Consider the following 12,414-nt stretch of genomic DNA (forward strand, 5'->3'; position numbering starts at 1 on the left):
ACTATGTATTTTCAAATGTGTAACACTAATGTGCTACACATCATTTTGGAACAGCTAGTTTTTATTGATTATGTTTACTATACACAGACATGACTTTAATGTGATGATTGTAGCAGCATCTCATGTGTGAAATGAGTGTGGCAGTAGGCAGAGGTGCGTGTGAGTTATATATGCGCTGTGTGACGTCGCAGGGAGTATGTGTGTGTGTGTGTGTGTGTGTGTGTGTGTGAGAGAGAGAGACAGAGAGAGAGCAGCTGAAATAGGGTGAGCTGGAATAGCGGGTCACTCTCAGTTGAAGGATGGAGTGAGAGAGAGCGGGTGTGTTCTTGTTTTTCGCGTGGACTGTGAGGTCTGTGAGTCTCTGGACATCTATAGCGCACATTACACGCAGCATTTCTGTCTCCGCGCAGGAACACGACAGGTAACGAGCTACAGCGCCGTCTGTCACTTTATCCTGTGCTGCTGCCGCACGGAACGGTCGCGTGTCATGCAGAGCGCGCGCGGGTTTCCATCTCAATCGAAACATTAACACGATCATTCATGTGAAGCGCGAGCGCGGTCGCTTCTGCGTGCGAACTGGAATTATGTACGCGCTTTATGCATGCATTTTGTTTGTATCTAATACCTTAGCAAGAGTTTATTCTGGACTCTCGCTGTGTGCAGTCAGCGTGTATGTCTCATGTTTAGTGCGCTCCCTACCTAGGCAGCACTTCTGGGCATCAGAGGCGCGCGCAGCGGTTGTGATGCCCAAACATGCGGTCTAGTTAGGCAGCACTGGGTTCACGAGACAGCCGAGGCGATCAGTGACTCAAACTCTCTCTCTCACACACACACACACATGAAAACATCAGCAGCACAGCAGATATTTGACAGGACCTTCACAGGGTTTATTACAGCTCATGTTTCATCAGAAGTTATCTTCATGTGTTATTATAGAGTTATAAACTGTTGCTTAATTGCTTTATTTACAATAAAACATTATTCTGTTGCTGTGTATTATATACCAATTTATTAAAAAATATTGTTATAATATTCCGTATTTATTTTAACAATTGTTTCAGGTAGGCTAAAAGACACTTGTGCAATCACACAACTTTGGCTGAATACATTTGTGATTTACACTGTTACTATAATGAATGTAAAAATTATTTTTTATGATTTTATATTTGAGAAGACGATAGGCTACATATAAAATATTGTTGAAGTGCTGTTGTAAGTTAAAGGTTTGAATCTCCTTCTAATTCCCAGAATTCTCCATGCAAACCATCACATGTGCACTGTGTTATTTAGTTGAGTTGATTACATGTCTATATAGCGTCATTTCAGCTTCTCTGCTGGTGTTTTGTGTTTGCGTGGGTTAAACTGTCATGTTTTTATCAGTCTGCTGAAATCACTTTTGGTGAAACTGAAGTCATCATGTGCTCTTCTGTGATATCTGTGATGTTATTTCAGATTTTAACAGCTCAAATAGGCTGGGTTATTAACATTATATAAGCTGCAGGCACTAAAATGCTGGTAACATCATCATCTTTGTATTTTGTAACGTAATGTTTTGGCACAGCGGCCAGATTTTAGCGGAAATTGAACAAAAAAAAAATTTTGACAGTGTATCGGAAGAAAGAAAGAAATGTCTCACTAGCTGTTTTATTGTTTTATACTAAATGTAATGCTGTTATTATATTACCTATATAATGTATTGATTCTGAAGCTCTGTCATCTGACTTAGATGATAAATCTGCTCATTGTTGGATTGTGGTGTTGGGATATCAGCTTCAGGACTCACACGGTACCAAAATGGTACAAAAGTAATAAAAAATGATATCAGCATGAACGTGACCTATAGGATAAATGGGAAAACTGGCACTTTTGAGATCACCTGGGTCATATTTTCTTTTATTTTCTATAATTGTGTTCATGGTTTTTGAGGATGAGGACGTCACACATGACCTGTACGTGTTGACTAGTTTTAGAAATCTACACTCTGGGTTAAAAACAACCAAAATTGGGTTGAAAATGGACAGACCCAGCGATTGGGTTGTTTTTGGTTGGGTTAAATGTTTGCTCAACCTGCTGGGTAGTTTTATTTAACTCAACTATTGTTTAAAAATGACTGTATTTCTTGCTTAAAATTAACCCAAAGTATGTTGGAAATTAACATTTATTAATGAGTTTAATGAATAATAATTAAACCATAAACATTTATTAACAATAAACATGTTCACCTTTTGATTATTATTGTTGCCTCTAGTAATTATGTGTCTGATTTTTAATTTCCAACATATTTTGGGTTCATTTTAAGCCAGACATATAGTCATTTTAAACAATAGTTGGGTTAAATAAAAGTGTCCAGCACATTTAACCCAACCGCTGGGTTAAAACAACCCAATCACTGGGTTTGTCCATATTTAACCCAACTTGGGTTGTTTTTAAGAGTGTAGTTTTGCTTGTTCAGCATGATGGATGAATTTGCCTGAATTTGACCTTTAACATCAACAAGAAAGCATTTCCCCCTCATTTTGTTTTATTTATTCTCTTCCTTAATTATTGTGAAAATGTGGTTAGTTGTGTTGTGTTGACGAGCCAATCAGAAGAGCCTTGTGACCCGCCGGCCGAGTGGATTACACTCTCATATATGAGTTTATAATGGAGGCACAGGAACGATGTGATATTTCTGTCTCGTGTTCAAACGGATGTGATCTAGTGTGAAGATGACACGATCATTGGTGTCTTCATTGTCATTCCCAGTTCATTGTTTGGACTTGTTTGCGGATCAGTCCGTATTGAGAATTGCTCAGCTGCACTTCCACATGTAATCTGCAATACAACAAGAAGCTCTTGAAATGTCACACAAGTTATTTTTAACCTTTGTCATGCTATTCACGATCCTCCTGTCTGAAGGTGTTTGTATGGATCTGTGGTCATGTTTCGCTCGCTGAATAAGAGAGCTTTGTTCACGATGGCAGATGCTCATCTTCATTTCATGATTAAGATTTTCTGAAGATTTTTAAAAAGACTTTTCGATTTTCATCTTCCAGTTTATGTCAGTAAAGCCTTTAAACCGTTCTCTTCATTTGTGTTGGTAATATTCATACGAGCAGCTCAAGCAAATTTTATCTCATGAAATCATCTGCTGGCGCTGTTGTTGTCAGTTTACATGAGATGTCTGTTTATGTAAAGCCAGATATAATTAGCATAAAACAGAATTAAAATGTGAGTATGATCATGATAATGTAAGCATAAAACAGCATGTAAGGAACAAAAACAGCTGCCGTTCCTGAAAAGCAGAGAAAACTGCAGTGCATCACATGTAAGGATAAAATCTAGAACTATAAATCTACAGACAGGCAAACGTGATCTAATAATATTTTTATGTATTCATATGTCAAGAAGATTTCACTGATACAATACGTACAGCTTTTTTCTTACGCATCAGTTGGTTTCATAAAAACTTCTAGATGGATTTTATTGCATTTATAATAAATCACACTGATTAAACATATTTATCATTACATTCTGTTCTTCATAAGCTTGAAGCCTTTGTGACGACACACACACACACACACACACACACACACACACACACTAAAGAATAAAAGAGTGAAACACATAATAATATTCCTTCATTCACACATGAAGATCGCTCTGGATTAGCAGCGTGAGTTTGAAGGTGCAGCGTTTGTCCTGCTTCAGTCTGCTGACGTGACTAACAAAGCTTCTTACGACAAATGTGTGAAATGACTTTGTTACGCTCTCTGAATCTACAATAGTGGCAGTCTAGGAAAACTGACATCTTCACCCTTCATTCAAATATTATTAAAATGTGTAAAAGATTTTGTAAGCATATTACGTAGTTGTGCTTGAAGTCGATTGCTTTATTTGTGATAATAATGCAATAAAACATGACATAATTTTTGTCCGGACTGTCATACAAAGACACAAGAGAGAGCCAATGAAATATTGGTAACACTTTACATATTATTTAACTACTTTAGTTAACATGAACTAAGAATTAACAGTACTTCTACAGCATTTATTAATCTTAATGTTAATTTCAACACTTAACTAAACTAAACTAATAATTATTAAAATGTTGTATTTGTTAACATTAGTTCATGCACTGTGAACTACCATGAAAAAAACAATGAAAAGCTGTATTTTAACATTAACAAAGATTAGTGAATACAGTAACAAATATATTGCTCATGTTAGTTAATATATTAACTAATGTTAACAAATGAACCTTATTGTAAAGTGTTACCGAGATATTAATAACTGATTATGCTGTAGTCAATGTATGCTTTTTGTTTTTCTATGCATTTTTATATATATTTTTTAAGTTACTATTGCATTGTAAAATCAAACTTGGTTATTTTATTTATCTGACAAAATTATTGACTAAAAAAAGGCAAACTACAGCTATAGGTTTTGTGTTTTGTATATGCAGTACTGTGCAAAAGTCTTAGGCCACCATTAGATGTTGTTTTAGCAATGATATAATGACTGTATATAATTATTTGTCATTCTCTTTATTAGAATATAAGCAGAAAATACAGTAAATTTGTATGCAGTATTAAAAATCAGGAAAAGCAAAAAAAAACAAAACAAAAAAAACAGCTTTTATAGGCTAAAGTGGCGAGTATTTATTGACCTCCCCTTACACTCGAGCAACAGCAGGAACCGGCTCTCTTAAACATAAATGGAACGGAAAATTACTGTAAGGCCGAGAAAACTTTCAAAATCTGATGAGAAGTTTCTCAGAGTTTCTTTTTTGAGAAAATGGAAGAAGTCCAGGAGGTCACACTAATTTTTGTACAAATTTTTTAAACAATTTTGTTCAGATTTTTGAATATATTTCCTGTATTTTCTGTTTGTATCATAATAAAGAGACTGAAAAATAAATATGGATGGTCATTAAACCATTGTTAAAACAACAAAGCTGGTGGTGGCCTAAAACATTTGCACAGTACTATATCTTCAGTTATTGTGAATGCAGTTGGTTTATAATGGATTTAGTTTGGAGACGTGGCCTGGTAGGCAGCGCTGCTCTTCTCTTCTCCTTATAATTTCCTATCTTGGACTTTCTGTCTCAATCTCATTAGTAAAGCTATGGCTCAAACTCGAATGACAGGCAGAGTAAATCGCGATAACACCACGGGTACTCGACTGATGAAAAGCAAACAATTATCTAAAGTTTCACTCCAGACAAAAACCATATCACAGCTCTGAACATGTCCAGATCACCAGCATCAGCTCTCACATCTGCAGAAACACGCTGTTGTCAGTATTAGTGTGGGAAATGGAGCTTCATAACCTTATCTTTCTCATGATAAAGCCATAACAAAATCTGCAGCTTCTGCACGCCTCCAAACGCTGCTGTTTGTGTGTGAGTAGATGACGCATGATCTGGATTTTATGTTCAAATTTATATGATCTGCAAGGATTTATCCATGTGTATCCTCCTAACCATTTCTTTTAATAACAAATACTCCATGTAGCCTCATTCATAAAATAACACATGCATAATAATTATAAATGATCTAGCCAAATGCATTTTAGCAGACCATGTCAATTCATTTATTTTCAGCTTTCCTCCTATATTAATTTGTTCTGTACGTTTACTAAAAAGAACATGTTCTTTCATGTGTATAGTTATAATCATTAATAATAGTGATTTTTAGATTGTTAACAGACCCGTGTGGGAGTTAGTGATTAGCTCAGTAAATTAACTTAGGTTAGTGAGTAAATCATTTTCTGTAACAGTGCGACTCTGAATGGATTCAATAAAACAGCACCTATTCATTATTGATCTGTGTCTCCTCCAAGTATTGACAATCTGAGCTGCTTCAGTTTCAGATGCAACCTGTTGCATATTTTTGCTATTTACAACATTTAAACACACTCAAAACTATAGTGACGTCCAGAGCTCTCGGGCACTGACCGATATCAGACGCCTGCAGAGACTGACAGCAGATGTGTTGCTTATAAGTTCATGGAGAGTTTGTGTAAGAAGCTCATTTATTTGATCTGGTTATGATGTTTTCGCTGTGTGATATTTGTGTAAAGAATCTGGTAAATTATTCAGTTCATTGTATTTATTGAGTCGTGAGCACAAATGTGCTGCGTTTGCCATTTGATGACCCTGTTCAAAACTGACAAATTTGACTTTTGACCAATTGTTTGATTTTTAAGTTGGTTTTGTATCTACAGTGACATTCATATTTTTCATTTACATATACTGTAAGTATATGCAATAGTTGGTGTTCCAGAATTAAAAACTTCTTTCATTTTATCCGTAGGGAAAATATAACGATAACTTATAAACCTTTAAAGACAGACCTACTGTGAGCAATCAATGGTATTAATCGATTTGCTTCTGTTGAAGCTGTCGGCCCACATTACTTCAGCTTATTTTTAAAATAATTGTTTAACAGTGGATTTCATGGTGGAAAACTACATTACCCTTGATGCTGTACAGAAGATTCCACCAATCAGAGAGGCGAAACAAGCAAGGCGTGGCAAAAGAACTCTTTAGCTCCGCCCACTCCAATGAAACACCGCAAATGACACAATCGATTTTGTCTCCCTAGGCTCTCAAAATACTTAAATATATTCATACATATACAGTCAACTTCAGAAATATTGGCACCCTTAGTAAATATGAACAAAGACAGCTGTGGAAATAAATCTGCATTGTTTATCCTTTTTATCTTTTATTCAAAAAATTCATTTGAAAATTCAAAAAATTCATTTGAAAATTCATTCATTTGAGAGTTTGAGTGGCCAAAGACTCTCCAAGGATCACAGTTGAGTTTTGGGCTCAGAAAGCCTAAAAATATGATCAAACATCACTACAAGTTGTTCAGGAGGGTTTCAAGAAAAATCCTCTGCTCTCATCCAGAAACAATCAGTTGTCAGACACGACTGGGACTTCAAACAGGACTCGGTTCTATGGTCAGATGAAACTAAAAAAAGAGCTTTTTGGCAGCAAACCCACCAGATGGGTTTGGTGCACACATGGATAAAAAGTACCCCATGCCCACGGTTAAATATACTGCTGAATCTTTAATGGTGTGGGCCTATTTTTCTGCTGGAGGTCCTGGATATCTTGTTCAGATACATGGTATCACGGATTCTGTCAAATACCAACAGATTAAAAATCAAAACCTGACCGCTTCTGCTGGAAATCCAATAATGGGCCATGGTTGGATCTTCCATCAGGACAATGATCCAAAACAAACATCAAAACCAACACAAAAATGTGTCACTGAGCACAAAATGAAGCTTCTGCCATGGCCATCCCAGTCCCCTGAACTGAACCCTAAAGAAAATGAGTGGAGTGAACTGAAGAGAAGAAGCACCAACATGGAGCTGGGAATCTGAAGGATCTGGAGAGATTCTGTATAAAGGAATGGTCTCTGATCTCCAAACTCGCCAGGCATTATAGAAGAAGACTCAGAGCTGTTATCTTGGGAAAAGGACGTTGCAGTAATTGGGTGCCAATAATTGTGTCCAATGTGAACTAGAGAAAAACATTCATTTTATAATGAGATTTTCCCCCACTTAACATTGTTTTACATTAGAATTTTGTGTATTTTTAGTGATTTATACAGGGTTGTATACAAGTCGATGTATCAGAATGGTAATACGTTTTATATATCACATTCTACAACGTCGAATACATGACGGTAATTAATATGATTAGCCTTTGGCTTGACTCTGTTATCAAACATCTAATATTGTGTTGCTAATGTTACACAAACCATGTTCAGTTCTTCATCTCAGAGTCAGACAGCTGCCTTCTAACAATCAGTATCCTTACAAATGTTTTGAACATCATAGAAGATCAGAGGAGAAAGGCATATAGTTCATATACATAATTCACCTGTTATATTGCTAAATCTACCTGATTTTTCATATCAACAGAAAAATATACCAAGATAACCTGGCTTCTCTTGAAACTCCCCACTTCACAGCATAGTTAATGATATGCTAAAGCATATCACGTTGACGTGATTGGTTACAAGGTAGTTTGTGGCGTCAGAAACACCAGCGATTGCAAACCGCATTCTTTTTTTCACTGCAGTTTTAAGGAGAAAATACTCAGCAATGGTGTTGACTAATGAATTTGCACATGGTTTGCCTTTAAGCATAGTAAAAATCAGCACATAGACATATAAACAACATTAAAAACTTGATTTTCACCACAGGGGGACTTAAAGTGTCTTTTTGTGTCCAATATAATAGTATGAGATATGAAATATATGAAAAGGATAAGGCTGTATTATAAATCACACAAGCTGTACACATGAGTCATCACAGGAAGCAGTCCCACATGTCTCGGAGCTTCAGTTTAGTCATGTCTGGTTAGCATGAGACGTGCTCGAGCGCAAATCAACCCACCGCGTCAAAAAGCAAGCATGATAGACTCATTTGAGAGATTTCACTCTGCTCGCTCTCTGTAGAAACTGCTGTCGCACCATGCTAGCGTGAATTAGACATTTTTATACAAGGGAAAGGACTACTGACAGCATAATCCAACTTTGTAATCGCCCTCTATACCCTTAAATAGTGCACTATTTGAGAAAACAGCCATTTGTAGAGGTGACCAAAACCGTAGTGGACGTTATCAAGTGCACTCATTCAATCCCATAATGCACCGCAATAACGAGTGTACAACTGATGTACGCTCAACGGCTAGAGAATACCCATAATGCACTGCGAGAGTCACGCACTGAATGAATTCCCACGTCTGACCATAAGATGGCGCCCGCAGCTGTATCATTTATTCATCCATTTTCCAAACCGCCAGTCCAATGTGGGTACAGCGTAATATCACACAGGTCTAAATTCCCTTTTAATTGATTATTAAATTGTTTAAGTAAGGTTCAAGGTTCAGAGTTCAAGATAAATCTTTTCATCTTACTACTGGAGCTGCCAGTTTGCAAAGTTTCAAATGATTATTAAAAAGCAAGCACAAGTCGACGCTGATGGACAGCGTGTCGACACATTACGCCGTTGAGCTTCGGGTGACCCGAGTTCGAGTCCCGGCTCGTGGACCTTTCCCAGTCCTGTCCCCCCCTCTCTCTCTCCAACTTTGCTTACTGTCCTATCATAATAAAGGCAAAAACGGCAAAAATAAATCTAAAAAACAAACAAAAACAAGCCAAAACTATGCAAAAGCGGCAGCTCTTCCGGCGCACCCAGTGTCCAAATTCACTCGCTTATTTTCATTTACTCCTTCAAGTGGACTATGTTAGTGGACCAATATAGGGAGTAGTGAATGAGGGTATAGGGGGTGATTTTATGTTCAAATGTGCTGTTTTCATATTACATATTAATTTCCTACTCGATTTGTATTTCCTGAAGCAAACATTTTAGTTGGTTACACAACTTTTACACAAACTGTTTATGGGATTTTGTCTACTGGAAGTTTTAGCGGCACACACAGAGTGAGCTGCTGCTGGAAAAGTGCATGATCCAATAGACCTAAACATAAGATTGCTTTATTCAAACTCATAATCATACAGTTTAATGTGGCTTGCTGATGTCAGGTGCTCTGACAGATACAGCCGCATCGGCATAGAGGCTCTAGAGGACGCTTCTGACGTCAGTACAGCGACATGCAGCAGTCTCAGACACCTTGGGAGTGAGAAGGGGTTTTTATCCTGCTGAATGAGCGAGTGATGATGTGCTCTCTGTGTGTTTGAGTGGGTATATGATGCTCATCGTGTTCACGTTCTGCTCCTGACAGGCTGACGCTGATGGGCTGGTTGGGCGTTTGGGCTTTGTCCGTCCTGCTTGGATCTTCACTATGGCTGGCTTACGGAGTCCGAGCCGGCGCTGGAGCTGGAACTACAGTGAAGGAGGTTGAAAAGGGACTTCAGGAAGAAGTAGGTTCCATTTTCTTTTGTTAATATCCTGGCATTCAGTGCAAACATGTTTGAGTAATAGCGCAGATTATGTCTGTAAAGCAGTTAAAAAAACTTAAAGGATTAGTTCACTTCAGAATTCAAATTTCCTGATAATTTACTCACCCTCATGTTATCCAAGATGTTCATGTCTTTCCTTCTTCAGTTGAAAAGAAATGAAGGTTTTTGAGGAAAACATTCCAGGATTTGTCTCCATATAGTGGACTTCACTGGGGTTCAACGGGTTGAAGGTCCAAATGTCAGTTTCAGTGCAGCTTCAAAGAGCTCTACATGATCCCAGACGAGGAATAAGGGTCTTATCTAGAGAAACCATCTACCATTTTATAAAAAAAATAAAAATTATATGCTTTTTAACCACAAATGCTCGTCTTGCACTGCTCTGTGATGCTCCACACATTATGTAATCATGTTGGAAAGGTCATGCGTGACGTAGGTGGAAGTACCGATCCAGTGTTTACAAAGCGAACGTGCAAAGACTAAGTCAAACGCCCTTTACAAAAAAAGGTAAAACAATGATGTTGGACGTTTTTGAAGTTGGAGGAGAAAATGAGATGGAGTTTTTCGCCCTACCGCGGTACTTCCGCCTACATCATGCGTGACCTTTCCAACGTGATTACGTAATGCGTGGAGCATCACAGAGCAGTGCAAGACGAGCATTTGTGGTTAAAAAGTATATAATTTTTTATTTTTTTTTAGAAAATGACGATGGTTTCTCTAGATAAGACTCTTATTCCTCGTCTGGGATCATGTAGAGCTCTTTGAAGCTGCACTGAAACTGACATTTGGACCTTCAACCCGTTGAACCCCAGTGAAGTCCACTATATGGAGAAAATCCTGGAATGTTTTCCTTAATTTCTTTTCGACTGAAGAAAGAAAGACATGAACATCTTGGATGACATGGGGGTGAGAACCAATGCTGAGGAAGTTGTGATCATCTTTTCTTCTCTATTGTGACGTATATCCAAGTGAAACACTTCTGGAACAAGAACAAATGTAGGGCGGGGCTTGATTTTGTCTGTGGGGAATCAATTGGATGATTGGATGGTTGTGGTTTGCTATTGGTGGATCTCATGTGAGTGACAGGTTGCTCTCCTCACTTGTTATCCAGCTAGAACAAGTAGTGACTGCATCTAACAAATACTTTTTATATTATTCGATTGAACTCGTTATTCGTTTTGAAGTTGTTCAGACCGATCAGCGTCTGACTTGAAGCAGTTCATGTTGGTTAGAAATTGTGTCCATCAGCATAACTTTAAATACCACAGTTTATGCTTCGAATTAATCAAGAATCAAAACTAGACATCTTTACAGTACATACAGTACAACGCATTAGCATTGATATTTCATCAAATGATGCCGGACGGTTAGTGCTCAACAGGAATGTTCAGCATCTTTGAAGGGGTAATAAAGCCCTTAATGAGCCTCTTCAGTCGGCAAATGTCATGTCTAATGGAGATGTTGTGGCAGGAATTGTTTGTCCCAGATGAGATCCTGAGGAGTGTCCAGAGATGATGATGTCATTGTCTTCGAGCGCACACACACACTGGGCTCGTTGTGAAGCCTGCTGGGACTTCTTAATGATTTCTCAGTGCTGTAAGACATTGACAGGCGGCATAGTTAAACACTGGTGCACAATTCACAATCAATATATGTGTTATAGTTCAACTATCTAGTTATTGTTTTAGTTATTTTTTTAAAATTAGTTAAGGCAAGACGACCCAGAAGAATAGGGCAAAAAAGTATTACAAGTTTACTTAAGTTATGTTTAAATATGCAAATGAGCCATCATCTAAATAAATATGCACTAATTTATATAACTTTCCAGACCTGAAATTTGATCATTGGATAAAGTCAAGTTCAACATTCTTGTTTCTTTTAGTTTATATATTAGAGTCGAAGGTTTTTACAGAAGGAATTTTGGATTTCTCTTTTTATTACTTCATAAATCAGAAAATACTGTCAACAAACAGAAAAAAAATCACTACGTTTTTAGGCATAAAGTGTTTTATAAATCAGGCGAATGATATATGAACAACCCTTCAGAATTAGGAATAACACTGTAAAGGTTGGTGTGTGTAAAGCTGCTGAAGTGATTTCTGACTCAAGGTCTATAAAGATCAGTACTGTAATTGAAGTCTGTGGGCGCAAGTACAGTGCAATTAAATACACACCTTCAGAATGAAAATTTCCTGATAATTTATTCACCCCCATGTCATCTAAGATGTTCATGTCTTTCTTTCTTCAGTAGAAAAGAAATGGAGTTTTTTTGAGGAAAACATTCTAGGATTTTTATCCATATAGTGGACTTCACTGGGGTTCAACGGGTTGAAGGTCGACACAGTGTCTGATGACAAATGAAAAAAAAAAAAAAAAAAAGGTAAAAAAAAAATGATGTGGGACGATTTTGAAGTTAGAGGAGAAAATGACCCTACCACAATACTTCTGCCTGCGTCACGCGTGACCTTTCCAACGTGATTACGTAATG

The 12,414-nt window shown here is 37.4% G+C and overlaps 1 protein-coding gene across 1 annotated transcript in view; it reads left to right on the plus strand.

The window, feature by feature from the left end:
* Nucleotides 1–232: 232 nt before the first annotated feature.
* Nucleotides 233–12,414, plus strand: part of fstl4 (follistatin-like 4) — a 196,154-nt gene continuing 183,972 nt past the window's right edge. The window contains exons 1-2 of the mRNA XM_051878653.1: nucleotides 233–421; nucleotides 9,752–9,890. Of these exons, the coding sequence (XP_051734613.1) occupies nucleotides 9,762–9,890 (129 nt within the window). The 5' untranslated portion in view covers nucleotides 233–421; nucleotides 9,752–9,761. The remainder of the gene's footprint in view (nucleotides 422–9,751; nucleotides 9,891–12,414) is intronic.

The sequence above is a fragment of the Ctenopharyngodon idella genome, chromosome 21, assembly GCF_019924925.1.
Source record: "Ctenopharyngodon idella isolate HZGC_01 chromosome 21, HZGC01, whole genome shotgun sequence".
NCBI classification, from domain to species: domain Eukaryota; kingdom Metazoa; phylum Chordata; class Actinopteri; order Cypriniformes; family Xenocyprididae; genus Ctenopharyngodon; species Ctenopharyngodon idella.